The sequence below is a fragment of the Macaca nemestrina genome, chromosome 14 (genome assembly GCF_043159975.1).
Source record: "Macaca nemestrina isolate mMacNem1 chromosome 14, mMacNem.hap1, whole genome shotgun sequence".
Classification (NCBI taxonomy): Eukaryota; Metazoa; Chordata; class Mammalia; order Primates; family Cercopithecidae; genus Macaca; species Macaca nemestrina.
Window position 1 is genome coordinate 10,290,695 of NC_092138.1, and position 16,321 is coordinate 10,307,015.

Sequence of the window (16,321 nt, forward strand, 5' to 3'; positions counted from 1 at the left end):
TTCCTTGTGAAAGTCCTTTTCCTGGCTCACCCTGGCTCAAAAAGCTCCCTCACTGAGTACCTTGTGACCCCCACTCCTGCCCACCAGAGAACAACTCCCCTTTGACTGTCATTTTCCTTTACCTACCCAAATCCTATAAAATGGCCCCACCCTTATCTCCCTTCGCTGACTCTCTTTTCGGACTCAGCCCGCCTGCACCCAGGTGATTAAAAAGCTTTATTGCTCACACAAAGCCTGTTTGGTGGTCTCTTCACATGGACATGCATGACACATTCTTTCTTTTATTTGCTTGCCACTGCTTCCATTTTGTTACAAAACAGCCCTTACAGAATATCAAATTGGCCGGGCGTGGTGGCTCATGCCTGTAATCCCAACACTTTGAGAGGCTGAGGTGGGTGGATTGCCTAAGGCCAGGAGTTCGAGACCAGCCTGGCCAACATGGTGAAACCCCATCTCTACTAAAAATACAAAAAATGAGCCGAGTGTGATGGCACGTGCCTGTAGTCCCACCTACTCAGGGGGCTGAGGTAGGAGAATCACTTGACCCGGGAGGTGGAGGTTGCAGTGAGCCCAGATCGCGCCACTGCACGCCAGCCTGGTGACACAGAGAGAAACTCTGTCTCAAATATATATGATATATATGTTACATACATGATATATGTTACATATATGATATATATTAGATATCATATATTTTATATGTGATATGTTATATATGAGATATGTTATATATATGCTATATATCAAACTGTCTTTTTAAAACTCTCAGTCTTTAGTTACAAAAGTGAGACTTCCAAATTTAAAGGTAGATCTTTAAAAAAATCAGATCTGGGAGAGAAGTGGAGAAAACAATTGGGCTAACTCCCAAACATACATCTATTGTTTCTTGTGCTTGTATTATAAAGGCGGGTCAGGTAAAACCAGAGGTGTTGATGTGGCAGGATTGACCACTGAGTTATTTGTGGTGAAGGAAATTGAAGAAATAAGAGGAAAGACAAACCACTGATTTTTCTCTAAAACAAGACTCTCAAAAATGGAAACTCATTTCTTTGAAGAAGCGGCGGGATTTTTTATTCTGCGCAAGCTCTGTGGGTAGCCTGGTTGAAGAGCCGCGCACATTGACTTGAGGGAAGGCTGAGGTGGGCAGATCACCTGAGGTCAGGAGTTTGAGACCAGCCTGGTCAACGTAATGAAATCCTGTTTCTACTAAAAATACAAAAATTAGCCGGGCGTGGCAGCAGGCTCCTGTAATCTTAGCTACTCGGGAGGCTGAGGCAGGGAGAATTGCTTGAATCTGGGAGGCAGAGGTTGCAGTGAGCCAAGATTTCCCTGTTGCACTCCAGCCTAGATGACAAAGTGAGACTCTGTCTCAAAAAAAAAAAAAGAATTGATAGCCAGGCAAGGTGGCTCACGCCTACAATCCCAGCACTTTGGGAGGCCAAGGCAGGAGGATCGCTTAAGCCCAGGAGTTCGACACCAGCCTGGGCAACATGGCAAGAGCTCATCTCTAGTTATTTAAAAAAAAAAAAAAAAAAAAGAGGCTAGGCACAGTGGCTTGTGCCTGTAATCCCAGCACTTTGGGAAGCCAAGGTGGGTGGGAGGTCAGGAGTTCGAGACCAGCCCGTCTCTACTAAAAATAGAAAAATTAGCCAGGCGTGGTGGTGGGTGCCTGCAATCCCAGCTACTTGGGAGCCTGAGGTGGTAGGAGAATCGCTTGAACCCGGGAGGCCGAGGTTGCAGTGAGCCGAGAACGCGCCACTGCACTCCATCCTGGGCGACAGAGCAAGACTCTGTCTCAAAAATAAGTAAATAAATAAATATTAAATTAAATTAAATTAAATTAAAAGAATAAAAAAAAAGATAATGCCTGTTGACCAGGGCTTCACTGGACTTTTGGCTGAAACAATTACACATGGCCCCCCATGTGGGGTCTCTGCATGGACTAGTTTGGGCTTCTTCATGACACAGCTTCCCAAGAAAACCAGGTGGCAATAACCTTCTTTTATGACCTCATTTTAGAAGCTGCAGAGAATCAACTTCATCCTAGTCAATCCCATGCAAATCTAACGGGAGAAAACAGAGACTCTAGTTTTCAAGTGTCAAAATTATTGCAAGAAGAGGGTATAGAGTTAGAGATATTGTAGTAGCCAACATTGGAAAAATCTAATATGCCCTTAACAGGAAATGAGAAAACAGCAATCAACTTTGAAAGCTGGAAAAATCAAGAAGAGTAATGATTAATTTTGCAAACCTAAGAAAGATTTTTTTTTTTTTTTTGAGACAGAGTCTCACTCTGTTGCCCAGACTTGGAGTGCAATGGCACAATCTCGGCTCACTGCAACCTCCACCTCCCAGGTAGAGACAGGGTTTCACCGTGTTAGCCAGGATGGTCTCGATCTCCTGACCTTGCGATCCACCCGTGTCGGCCTCCCAAAGTGCTGGGATTACAGGCGTGAGCCACCACACCCGGTGTCATTTGCCTTTCAAGTTCTGTGTATCCCATCTTCCATTAATAGCAGAGTTGGCTCTTTTCTATTGTTTTTCTTATTTTTATGCTTTTCTCTTTTTATGTATTTCTTTATGCTTTTATTTCCCCCTAACTGAGCTGGTCACTCACAGGCCATCTTGTAGTTCAGAAACCAGGCTCCATGAGAGAAGAAAGCTGATCCAGGTCCCTATGTCAAGAAAGTGTGGGAGCCAGAATTGAAACCCAGGCCTGTGGAGGGAAGAGCCTGCAAGGGCCCTTCTCAGATCAGACAACATCTCGGTTCAGAAAGAGCCTAGGAAGTGAAGGGGATGCTTCAGGGGGCTGCTAAAGTTCCCAAAGGCCATGGAAAAGCAAGCTGACTGCTGCCCATTCCCGCTGCCGGGCAGCTCTGCTCTCATGCCTTCTTGTGGCATTGGCAATGAGATATCCAGAACTTCTCCTCACTCAACAGATTCCTGAAAGTGATCACGGTACACTGGACTGTGGGACTCTGCCTTCCAGGATCTCACAGTCTGGTGGGAAATCTTATAGCCCGCTTCAGCTTAGACTGTCATTTTAGGAAGGTAAGTGGCCATAGATGTGCAGGAGCTGCAACTCCAAAGATGTCTACTGATGAACACATGAGCCCTTCGGCATCAGAGCCTGCAGCACTGATGTAGGTCCAGTGTTGGACTTCAGGCTGTGTAGCCAGAGCCTGATAGCCAGGAGCCCCACCCCACCGACCAATCCCTGCATCAGACAAATGGGGAGGAGAGATGGATTACATGCACAATTACATGTCAGTTACATGCTCAATGCCCGAATGTGTCAGCTCTTTCCTAACTTCCCAGGCTGATAAGGTAACCTGGGGATAAAACATGGGAGTATGGTGACTCACGCCTGTAATCCCAGCACTTTGGGAGGCAGAGGCAGGAGGATCACTTGAGTTCGAGATCAGCCTGGCCAATATGGCTAAACCACGTCTCTACTAAAAATATAAAAATTAGCCTGGTGTGGTGGCACATGCCTGTAATCCCAGCTACTCGGGAGGCTGAGGCAGGATAATCACTTGAAATCGGGAGGCGGAGGTTGCAGTGAGCTGAGATCATGCCACTGCACTCCAGCCTGGGCGACACAGGGAGACTTGTCTCAAAACAACAACAACAACAACAACAACAAAACAGGCTAGGTGCAGTGGCTCACGCCTGTAATCCCAGCACTTCGGGAGGTTGAGGCAGGTGGCTCACCTGAGGTCAAAAGTTTGAGACCAGCCTGGCCAACATGGTGAAACCCTGTCTCTACTAAAAATACAAAAATTAGCCGGGTGTGGTGGCACACGCCCATAATCCCAGCTACTCGGGAGGCTGAGGCAGGAGAATTGCTTGAACTTGGCAGGCGGAGGTTGCAGTGAGCCGAGATCATGTCATTGCATTCCACTTGCATTCCAGCCTGGGTTACAAGAGCAAGACTTTGCCTCAAAAACAAAACAAAACAAAAAACATGGTAGTGACAAGCATTCCTGTGGACAAGCAGCACTGAGCTTGGCTTCTGGTTTTAGACTGTGTCAGGTCACTTGTCTCCCTAATTTCATCTCTGACTTACACCAGATCCTTATTCAGTAACCCCAAAGGTGTGGTCTCCTGAAAAAATGAAAGGGGTCTTTATTTCCTGGACGACGAGGGAGCACTGTCCACCCTCCCTGTCAGGTGAATCACCTTTGTGCTGGCGTTCTCCCCTTCCTCCATCCCCCTTCTCTCTTTCCGTCTCCCTCTCTCTCAGCATGACTGGACAAACGTTGCACGGGGCAGAAACACTATATGCTAGACCCTGTGAACCCTCAGACAGAAGAAATGTATTTCTTTCTCTCTACTCAGACCCACCCTTAAATTTTACCGTGGAGATTACTGTTAGGCCCCGAAAGGTGAGTGGCAGGGAGGGGACTGTTTCAGAAAACTGCCCAGCGGCAGGGACAGGCTCAACCTCCAGAAAGAACTCCATCTGGCTGGACGCGGGGAAAAGAAGGTTGGTTAAAGCTGCAGAAGCAAGGACGGATCAGGGAGCAGCACAAACGCCAGGCCGGGAGAAGTCACCAGGAGGCAGAGAAGAGGGAGCATCAGCGGGACACAGAAATGGCGAGTAGAAATCATTGCTCTTTACTGATTACAAAATAATACATTTCTACGAAGTTGTCCTCACCTTGCCGTGCCCCTTCTCTCTAGTGGACCTTGTACATTGTAAGTGCTCCATGTTTACACGGTTAATAAATGGAAGGACAGACGAGTTTATAAAGTCAATCCTTTCTTATCCTATCTAAGGAAAACCCCTAGGTCTCATGCACCCCGAGGCCCTTCCGCCCTAACAGCTTCATTTCCCTGAAAAGTACGTCTGGGACCCTTTCTATGACAAAGTTATATAAATCGTGATATTCCTCTTCAGTTTCCCTAACGTGAACTCTCACGATGAGCCCTAGCGTAGTTCATCTGTCTCCCATCGCCCGACACTGACAGGTCATTTCCAGGGGTTTGCTGTGCAGCCCGGAGAGGTGCAGACCCCACAGCCGCCGCTGGGGCGGGGATGCTGGGGCCTCCCGCGCGGGTTGGATTCAGGAGGAAGAGAATGAATCTGCTCCTAGCGCTCAGCGAGACCCTGCGAAGGCTGTGGCTGTGGCTGCCGCCAGGAAAGAGCCCAGGACGCGGGGTGGGGCCAGAGCTGCTGGGGCGGGGACGGAGAGGGTTCGTCCCAGGTCCCCGAGCACCCAGGCGCCTCCCCTGGCTCCCAGCCCCACCTCGGCTGCTGCTCTGCGGCGGGAAGGCGCGGCCCTGGCTCCCGCAGGACCCAGGCCCCGGGCGCGAAGAGCAAGCCCGGTGCCCCGGAACGAACTTGCCCAGCACTGTCAGCTTCCAGGTGCGGCAAGGGCTGGTGGCAAGTGGGACCTGGAAGCAGTGCTGAGCCCAAGGTCAGAGAGCAAGGGACGTCTGCGTAAGGCTGGCCCCGCGCGCTGACTGCCATCTCCTGGTCAGCGGGGGCCACATTGGCGCCCGGGACACCAGCGTGCCCCCAGAGGAGAGTTTGGCCCGAAGCGACCTCCGATTCCCAAGAGAAGCTGCCCACGTTGCTCGGGACCCCTGGGAAGCCCTGCTGGCAGGAGTAGTCAGGGGCCAGCACACCGCACTGACCGGGGCCTAGGATCGGGGTCTGCGCCCAGGCTGCCTCCACGCTGGGCCTCCTCTGGCTTCTCTTCGGTATACGAGCTCTCCGGTTCTGAAACCAAACCTGGGAGGGCACGAAGGAGAGACGGAGATGGGGAGGGAAGGAGAGAGAGGGAAAAAAGGCATTTTCTAATCAAGCCCATTCCCATAATTATCACCAAGTAGCATGTGACTGGGGTTAAACACCTACCAAATAAAACAACCCCTGGAGCCCAGAGCAGGAGCAAACTCCTTGGCCAGGCTGATTCAAACCTCTCCGTGTGGCCCACCTTCCTTCCAGCCAACTCTCCCCAAAGCCCCACCTTGCGGCCGCACGGCTGTCCTGCGCCCCAGCCCTTCTGAGTGTCCTGTGTGCCGACACCTTCCTGGGACCGCTTCTCTACCTGCCAAATGCAGTTTATCCTTTGCTATCCCTGTCCTCTCTCAAAAACACCTCTTCTGTTCTATCAGACAGATTTTGTTTTTGTTTTTAAAGCCGTGAGGATCTTTGCCTTCTTAAAACATTGTTATTCATCGTGTAACTGCTCCCCTTTTAAACATACATTCAGTATTATCAAAGACGTTATTAAAAACGTACCGTGTCCTGCCCAGCCCCGGGAAGAAGGCGAGGGCCTGACTATACAAACTGACACCACGTGGGCCAGGCCACCTGCAACACCAGGACCTGGACCCATGCCTCTGCAGCCTCTGCACGGAACTGCTCTCCCCTGCTTTTCACTTACACACCCTCTTCGCTTCCTTCCAACCCAGAACCAACGAAGGAAAGCTAGATGTGCTGCCCTACCAATCCCATAGAACGACCCGTACTAGTCGGCCACCTCAGCTCCCCCAGGCCCACAGCCTCCCTCAGAGCCTTCCTGGGACTTCCCTTGTCCCAGGATGAAGCTTCCCACTCCTAGACCTGCTGGGAATCTCTGCAAACGCCAGCAGTGACTGACTCCCTTGCAGTAGCAAGATCTGAATAAACAGCTTTTGCAGCCCTGCAGGGTGGCTCATGCCTGTAATCCCAGCACTTTGGGAGGCCAAAACGGGTGGGTCGTTTGAGATCAGGAGTTCAAGACCAGCCCCATCAACACGGGGATAAACTTATGTCTACTGAAAATACAAAAATGAGCTGGGCATGGTGGTGGGTGCCTGTAATCTCAGCTACTCGGGAGACTAAGGCAGGAGAATCAGTTGAGCCTGGGAGGCTGAGGTTGCAGTGAGCCAAGATTGCTCCACTGCACTCCAGCCTGGGCCACAGAGCAAGACACTGTCTCAAAAAACAAAACAAAAACAGCTTTTGCCTGTTCTCATGGGGGCGGTCTCATGTCCACAACAGCAATGCATAAAATAGACACCCCTCTGAGTAAATGCCTCTTGCCACCACAAATATCTTAGTTCAGTTTCTTTTCTTTCTTTCCTTTTTTTTTTTTCCTGAGACATTGGTTGTCTTACTCTATTGCCCTGGAGTGCAGTGGCCCCATCTCAGCTCACTGCTACCTCGACCTCCGGGATTCAAGAGATTCTCCTGTCTCAGCCTTCCAAGTAGCTGGTATTACAGGTATGTACCACCACGTCTGGCTAATTTTTGTATTTTTAGTAGACATAAGGTTTCACCATGTTGGCCAGGCTGATCTTGAACTCCTGACTTCAGGTGATCTGCCTGCCTGGGCCTCCCCAAGTGCTGGGATTACAGGCGTGAACCACTGCACCCAGCTTTAGTTCAGTTTTAGTCCCTGTGGGTTCCTTCTTTGATTCTATCTCAGGCAAATATATCCTGTGTGCAAAACACACATCTCCTTTTCCCAAACAAAATATCCTGTGTGCAAAACACACGTCTCCTTTCCCAAAACAGTCAGCCCCTTCTCCTCCTGAATTTTGGGGCAGGGCATCAAAATCACTCAAAAAGTTGAGTCATGAGTCCTGGGAGGGTTCAGCCAGGCCCCCAGGAGCACAAGGGCAGCCTCTTCCCTGTCCCAGCCTCCAGGCAGCTCCAAAGGCCTCAGACTGAGCAGTGCAGTGACAACACAAACAACTCACCTGCTGATTACAAGACAAAGACCCAATTCTCAGCCTGGCATTCCGGTAACCTCTGGACACACCGAGCCCCAGTCAGCCCAGCTGCTGGCTGCTCACCAAACCCAGCCTGCCTTCCTCCCTCAGGGCCTTTGCTTTAGGGACTTTTAAGGATTTGAAAAGAAAGAAAATTTTTTATTTAATTTTTTTTTTTTTTTTTTTTTTGAGACGGAGTCTTGCTCTTGTTGCCCAGGCTGAAGTGCAGTGGTGTGATCTCCGCTCACCGCAACCTCTGCCTCTGGATTCAAGGGATTCTCCTGCCATAGCCTTCCAAGTGGCTGGGATTACAGGCACCTGCCACCACGCTCAGCTAATTTTTTTTTTATTTTTTAGTAAAGATGGGGTTTCACCATTTTGGCAGGCTGGTATCAAACTCCTGACCTCAGGTGATCCACCCACTCCCAAAGTGCTGGGATTACAGGCATGAGCCACCATGTCTGGCTATTTAAATTTTTTAAAAGGGCCTCTGCAAGCACAGAGCTGTCTTCCTATGCAGCAAACTCTGCCAGACCCTCGGGGTCAAATTACCTGTGTCTCCCAAGTGCCCCCTGAAGGGACATGCAGTGTCACATCTAAGCTGCAGGATTTTGAGGTTTCCCATTTCAGTTCCAGGAAATACGAGCAAGAGCCAGCCATAACCCCAAACCATTTACTGAACTTTTGAGGCCAGTTCTTTTGTCTGTAAAGTGGTCATGAAATCACACCCACCTAGTAGGGGTGTTTGGGCTTCCAGGACACAAGGAGTGGAAAGTCTGTGGGTGCTGTGATAAAGATCTAGCGGGCTGGGGGTGCTGTGATAAAGATCTAGCGGACTGCGGACTCCCTCCCACACAGTTGCATTTTCCTACGGCCAGCAGATAAGGCTGTCATCCTCTTTGCTTCCAACCCTTAGGGCTAGCTCAACTTTCCTGTCTCCTAGCAAACACTTTGTAAAGTTGGATCAGGAGAGATCCACAGGAAAGAAGCTATGGAAATTACTCTAGCTACTAATTCCAAAATTTAAAAACCCTACCCCGTCCCCACCCTCACCCTGCTCTACCATGTTCTTGATTCTCTGGTCAAACCTTTCCCCTCTAGGTTGTGTTGGTTTAAATATCTCTGGGGTTATATAGATTTTTTAAATAAAATTCTTCACAGAGCACCTTGCACGTAGCAAATCCTCAGTAGATGTTCATTCTTACTTGGTTAGGTCCTGACTTATTGCACCATCTTTATCAAGCACCTCTCAAAGGCAAGAAGGAAGAAAAAAGGGAATAGAAACAATAGCTGCCTGGAAGAAGCTCTCAGATGACTAGGGAGATGGGGGCTGATGGCTGGAGGAGGGGGTGTCACAATAGCAGACAGAGAAGACGGGGTGAGATAGGTCACCCCTTGCCCCTGTGAGGCAGGTGTGGATGATTTAACTCTGCTGCACCTGAGAACCGCCTGGGGGAATCTCAGAACTCCCTGGGCCCAGGGCTTGAGGCCTAGACTAGTAAATTGGACACGCATTGTACAGCTTAGTCCACAGTAAGGCTTTCCAGTTGATGACAACGAGCAGTCACAGCCAAAAGCCCCATGTGTAGGGCCTGAGGTCTGCGTGCTGGAGTCACATGGAGCTGAAACGCTTAGACATGCCTGGGCCAGGCTCCCAAAGATTCTAATTCCAGTGCTTTGGGGCGGGGCACTGATGGAGTCTAGAGTTGAAAAGCTTTGGTCCAGTCCTAGCTACACACCAGAATCACCTGGCGAGCTTCTCAAGTAACCTGTGCGTTCTCAGCCTCCACTCTCAGGGATTCAGAGAGTTCATTTTGGGCAGCCACTGTCAAACGTGGCTGCACGCGTCAATCACCTGGGGGCAGGGAGATGAAAATTCCCAGGCTGCACCAGACTCATCACCTCAGACCTCCTGGGATACAGACTCGGTGCCCTGAATGACTACAATGTGCCTCGAGGCTGAGACCCAGAGGAACAAATCCCATGCGAGCCCTGGGAGCATCAGGGATCCCCCCACTTCCAGGGGTTCCTGTGAGGCTACAACTGTGTCTGTATCACACTCAGTGATTTGCCTCTGCCTTTTCACTCCCTATTCTCTGAGTGGATTTTTCCAGAGGCTGCATGAGGTGGGGCAAGGATGAAATTCGCAACATCTGAGAATTTTCTATTCCCTAGTCTTCTGATGCCATTTCTCTTGCTACATGTTCTGGCTTTGACGATACAGTTGATTTTCTTGAAAAAAATGTTACTTAGGTTATGATGTAATAGGGTTTTTTTTTTTTTTTTTTTAGTGTATTAGTGAAAACTTTCCAGTTTTACATTATTTTTGTTTGTTCGCTATTTGCTTTCTTTTCTTTTCTTTTCTTTTCTTTTTTTTTTTTTTTTGAGACAGGATCTCCCCGTGTCACCTAGGCTGGAGCATAGTACCAAAATCACAGCTCGCTGCAGCCTCAACCTCTTGGGCTCAGGTGATCCTCCCACTTCAGCCTCCTGAGTAGCTGGGACCACAGGTGCATGCCACCACACTCAGCTAACTTTTGGTGTTTTCTTTTTTTTGTAAAGATAAGGTTTCACCATGTGGCCCAAGCTGGTCTCAAACTTTTGGACTCAAGTGATCCATTCACCTTCACCTCCCAAACTGCTGGGATTGCATGCATAAGCCACTGCACCCAGCCCAGTTTGGCAACTTTAATTTGTAATATGGTAACTATTTGACAGCTATAACCCACATAAACCAATTTAGACACCACCCTTTCCAGAGTTGTAACCTAAATTACTAAACCTTGCTTATCTTTATTTTCCCAATCCAGTGAATGCGGATAATACTGACCTCACAGGGATATTGAGAAAATTAACTCAAAAATGGTTTTTAAGCCTGTGGAAAAACAGACGTACAATATATGCTCCCTCTTCCCAGTTAGAGAGACAGAAATAGCTACATTTATACTTTACCTGGATTTGTGGCTCGGGAATCTGTGTTTTTCTGGCCAGTTCTTCTCTGACAGTAATTCCAGGATAGGGGTCTGTTTGGAAGGCCTCTATAAGAATCATGTATTGATATTTGTCAAACTTGGTCCTCCTGCGCCTCCGGCCTCGCTCAGGTTCTGCGACAGCTACACAGCGTGAGGCAAGAGAAGGAACACTCAGAGGACCGCTGGCTGAGCTGTGAGATCCAAGACTTTACCTCCTATCCCAGCTCAGCAGAGGGCCCGCAGCCTCCCCAAAGGAAGGGGTCTGCTGCCCTGCACGAAGCTTAGGCCACTTGGTAGGGGCCTCCTCACTCTCCCCTGCCATGTGGGTTGTGTTGTATTCCTCGGAGTGAATTCTATTTTGAGCTGAGTCACAAGTCAATAGTGAGTCCAAATATGATGGACTCGGCATCCACCCCAAAATGCTGCCACTGGGCCCCTCTGCAGAATCCCGTGAAATGGACTCAGGCTGTGCCCAGACTCCCTTCAGCTCCAACTCGGGGGTTCCACCTGCATGTCTTATGGGTACCAGAAAAGTCAGAGCACCCCAAACAGTTTGGGAGCATCTGAAACGTAAAATATAGCTACAATGTTCAGACACATGTCCAGACACTGATGTGAGTGAGATGGACTCTTACAGGGCTCCTCCTAACAAGCACTGTTTGCCCATAAGTTACTTTTGTCCTTTGCTAAGACCCAAAATATACAAATATTAAGAGATGCCAGAAAACAAAACATAAGTAAATTTTTGTGTTTAATGGGAGAAAAACCTAAAATCGAGATGTTGTTATGCATTACTTTGTATTTTCCCTTACGACCCGGGAAAGCCCCAGCCCTCAATTTGAGCCTTGGGCCCCCTGAGTCCATCAGACTTGAACTCAGTATTAACTGGTGACTCAGCTCAAAATAGAATTCACTTAGAGGAATGAAACACAACCCAAGCAAAGAAGCTAAGGCTGCCTTCCCCTGAAAGACCTCCCTTTCGTAGCAGAGGAGAAAGTGCCTCTGCCCAAATCCAGAGCTCCCAGGAGTGCCGCCCCGCCCTGCAAAAGGGAAATTTTCCGCTTTTCTACACTTTCCATTTTGAAAAAGAACTGCACCACGCATGGATGTCTTCCACTTTTTGAACTCATCGAAGGTGGCTTTAAGGGTTTGGCTTGATTTCTCAGCCTTTATTTTTTAAACCTTCTTTTTTTTATTGTTTTTTGTTTGTTTGTTTTTAATCAAGACAGGGTCCCACTTTATCGCCCAGGCTAGAGTGCAGTGGCATGATCACAGGTAATTGCAGCCTTGACCTTCTGGGCTCAAGCGATCCTCCCACCTCAGCCTCCCGAGTAGCTGGGATTAGAGATGCACACCACACCTGGCTAATTAAAAAAAAAAAAAAACTTTTGTAGAGGCTGGGCGCGGTGGCTCATGCCTGTAATCCCAGCACTTTGGGAGGCCGAAGTGGGTGGATCACGAGGTCAGGAGATCGAGACCATCCTGGCTAACATGGTGAAACCCCGTCTCTACTAAAAGTACAAAAAATTAGCTGGGCGTGGTGGCGGGCACCTGTAGTCCCAGCTACTTGGGAGGCTGAGGCAGGAGAATGGCGTGAACCCAGGAGGCGGAGCTTGCAGTGAGCTGAGATCGTGCCACTGCACTCCAGCCTGGGCAACAGTGCAAGACTCCATCTCAAACAAACAAACAAAAAAAAAGCTTTTGTACAGACAACATCTCACTATTTGCCCAGGCTGGTCTTGAACTCCTGAGCCTTCCCCTTTTTAAGCCTCAGCACTGAATGTCATGTTAGACAGTAAACTTTAAGCTAGCCACATCAGGCAGGACCTGCCACTGACAGTCCACGATACCAAAAGAGAGGCTTCGAGCCAGTTCCCCAGCTTCTCCCACTTCCAGAAAGGAAGCCCTCCTGACCCTCAGAAAGAACTCACTGTCTGAAGCCATGAGCCGAGCTCGCTGTCCACTGGGAGCGTCAGTGGAAACAGATTACCTCCTGGAAGGCTTGTTAAAATGCTCCAAGGGACCCACCCAGGTAAGCCCCTTGTTATCACATTGCAAGGTCCGCCTCCCTAATACTGTCGTTCTCTGGGAAGGGATGTTCCCAAGAGCGGTCAACGAACACTTTTCTAGCTTCCCTTGAGAGCATAGAGATTTTTCTTCATCTGCTCCCCTGGCCTTGCAGAATTGTTGAGATGAGCGTGCCTAAATCAGGGCTTCGAGAAATATTACGTAAGATTACCAAGGATGGCTCAGAGTAGTGTAGAACCAATCTGAACATCATTAGTCATCAGGGAGTGTTGTTTTGAAGGGCATGTCCATACATGAATTAGTTACAGATGGAAAAGGAAACATCTTTGCATCCCAAATGTGTCCCTCCTGTCCTCGTTGGGTGCTGCAGACTCCAAGAGAACATGCCCTGGAGGAGAGTTGAGCTTCAGCGTCACTCGGTTACATGGAACTCTCCACTGCTCCGTTTCCTCATCCCAGTCCTCATTATTACCATGTACCCCACGTAATGTTTTCATCATGAAATGAGCTCTTACAAAGCAGCGACCGTTGTGCCCACCGTTGTGCCTACCTAGCACACAGATGGTGGTGAGTCGAGAATCAGATTCGTGCCATATCAGAGCCTGTTTCTCTTGAATTTGGATGGACTGATCAAGTTCCAGGGTTTCCTAGTAGCATGTAAACTGAAGTAAATAGGACAATGCTGGCCGGGCATGGTGGCTCACACCTCTAATCCCAGCACTTTGGGAGGCCGAGGCAGGCAGATCACTTTAGGTCAGGAGTTTGAGACTAGCCTAGCCAACATGGTAAAACCCCCATCTCTACTAAAAATACAGTAATTGGCCTGGCACCATGGCTCACGCCTGTAATCCCAGCACTTTGGGAGGCCAAAGAGGGTGGATCACCTGAGGTCAGGAGTTCAAGACCAGCCTGGCTGACATGGTGAAACCCGATCTCTACTAAAAATACAAAAATTAGCCAGGTGTAGTGGTGAGCGCCTGTAGTCCCAGCTACTCGGGAGGCTGAGGCAGGAGAATGGCGTGAACCCTGAAGGCAGAGCTTGCAGTGAGCCGAGACCGCGCCACTGTACTCCAACCTGGGTGAAAGTGCAAGACTTCGTCTCAAAATAAATAAATAAATAAATAAATAAATAAATAAATAAATACCAAAAGGAAATCATGTTCTTTGCAGTAACATGGATACAGTTGGACACCATTATCTTAAGCAAATTAATGCAGAAACAGAAAACCAAATACCTTGTGTTCTCTCTGTTAAGTGGGAGCTAAATATTGGGTTCACATGGACACAAAGATGGGAACAATAAACACTGGGGACTCCAAAAGGTGGGAGGAAAGGGGGCAAAAAATTATCCATCAGGGACTGTTCACACTTGGTTGATGGGATCATTAGAAGCCCAAACCTCGGCTGGGCATGGTTGCTCACACCTGTAATCCCCAGCATGTTTGGAGGCAGAGGCGGGAGGATCACCTGAGGTCAGGAGTTCAAGACCAGCCTAACCAACATGGTGAAACTCTGTCTACTAAAAATGCAAAAATTAGCCGGGTGTGCTGGCGGGTGCCTGTAGTCCCAGCCACTTGGGAGGCTAAGGCAGGAGAGGCGGAGGTTGCTGAGATGGCGCCACTGCACTCAAGCCTGGGAAACAGAGCAAGGCTCCGTCTAAAAATAAAAATAAAAAAAATCACCAATAGGCCAAGCGTGGTGGCTTGTGCCTGTAATCCCAGCACTTGGGAGGCCAAGGTGGGTGAATCACTTGAGGCCAGGAGTTTGAGACCAGCCTAACCAACATGGTGAAACCACCATCTCTACTAAAAATATAAAAATTAGCTAGGTGTGGTGGCGCGTGCCTGTAATCCCAGCTACTTGGAGGCTGAGGCACAAGAAATGCTTGAACCTGGGAGGCAGAGGTTGCAGTGAGCTGAGATTGTGCCACCGCACTGCAGCTTGGGTGACAGAGCAAGACTCTGTCTCAAAAACAAGAAAGGAGAGAGAGAGAGAGAAACAGAGAGAGAGAGAGAGAGAGAGAGAGAGAGAGAGAGAGAGAAAGGACGTTTTTCACAAAATAAATGAGGGTAAAACATTTTCTTTTCTTTTCTTTCTTTTTTTTTTTTTTTTGAGACAGGGTCTCCTCTGTCACCCAGGCTGGAGTACAGTGGTGCGATCACAGCTTACTGTAGTCTCGACCTCTGGGGCTCAAGCAATCCTTTCACCTCAGCCTTCTGAGCAGCTGGGACTACAGGCATGTGCCACCATACTTGGATAATTTTTGTTGTTGTTGTTTTGTAGAGACAAAGTCTCACTATGTTACCCAGGCTGGTTTTGAACTCCTGGGCTCAAGCAACCCTCCTGCCTCAGCCTCTCAAAGTGCTGGGCCTATCTCCATTTCTTTGAGAGAGGAGGCCAGAGCCCAGACTAAGCTCCTTCCCTCGGAGCAGCCCTGGGATTCTGGCCTGTCTCAGGCACCATGAACTACCACAGTGAACCCGGGAAGGGCTGCTGCTTCCTCTTACAGGCTAGCAGGTGTGGGAGGAGAAGGGCAGGGAGGGAGTTTGTGTTCACTTGTCCTGTGCTGTCCAGGACAGCAGCCCTGGGCCACACACGATGATTGTGCACCTGAACATGGCGAGGCTGAATTGAGTTGTGCTGTGAGTAGACAACACGACACACAACAGATTTTGGAGATTTACCATCAAAAATAGAATGTGACCTATTCAGTGATTTTTATATGCATTACATGTCAAAATAACCTTTTTTCTTTTTTTTTGAGACGGAGTCTCGCTCTGTCGCCCAGGCTGGAGTGCAGTGGCACGATCTCTGCTCACTACAAGCTCCGCCTACCAGGTTCATGCCATTCTCCTGCCTCAGCCTCCCAAGTAGCTGGGACTACAGCCGTCCGCCACCATGCCTGGCTAATTTTTTGTATTTTCAGTAGAGACGGGGTTTCACTGTGTTAGCCAGGATGGTCTGGATCTCCTGACCTCGTGATCTGCCCGCCTTGGCCTCCCAAAGTGCTGGGATTACAGGCATGAGCCACTGCGCCTGGCCAGCATTTTTGACATATTGGGTAAAATGAAATGTACTATTAAAATCAATTTCACCTGGTTCTTTTTAGTTGAATGTTATTACTGTAAATGTAACGTTACATATGTGGCTCACATTATATTTCTCCTGAGCAGCACGGCTCCAGGAGGGTGGATGCTGAAACTGCTCTCAGCCCGCACGGTTGTGCAGTGGAGCTGTGCTGCCAACTCAGGCCTGGGGACTGGTGTCGTCCCTATGTTTCCATGGAAACAGGTATTCCTAAGAGAAACACCAAGCCTCCTCCACCTAGGGACAGATGCTTATTTTCTTTTTTCTTTTTTAGTAGACATGGTGGCGGGGGTATGAGGGTCTCGCTGTGTTGCCTAGGCTGGTCTCAAACTCCTGGCTGCAAGGCAAACCTCCCGCCTTGTCTTCCCAAAGTGGTAAGATTACAGGGGTGAGTCAGTGAGCCCAGCTGGGAACAGATGTTCATGTACTCCTCTCATCTTTTTCCCAAATTGCCCTTGGAAATTCTTGACAAGTCTTGGCCTAAGTTCTCTACCTCTTCTCCACCTATCTAGAAAAGGCTGGAG

General features: G+C 49.0%; 1 protein-coding gene across 7 annotated transcripts in view; it reads right to left on the reverse strand.

Moving 5' to 3' along the window:
• LOC105498787 (double homeobox protein 1-like) overlaps nt 1-16,321 on the reverse strand; it is a 112,966-nt gene that overhangs the window by 14,774 nt on the left and 81,871 nt on the right. For 5 of the 7 annotated variants that reach the window (XM_011771126.2, XM_011771125.2, XM_071077590.1 and 2 more), the window contains 2 exons: nt 10,663-10,823; nt 4,600-5,740 (listed from right to left, as the gene is read on the reverse strand). In XM_011771126.2, coding sequence (XP_011769428.2) covers nt 5,096-5,740; nt 10,663-10,761 — 744 coding nt within the window. In that variant the 5' untranslated portion in view covers nt 10,762-10,823 and the 3' untranslated portion in view covers nt 4,600-5,095. Of the gene's footprint in view, nt 1-4,599; nt 5,741-10,662; nt 10,824-16,321 lie in introns of those variants that run through there. The other 2 variants (XM_071077592.1, XR_011612348.1) reach the window with 2 other exon arrangements.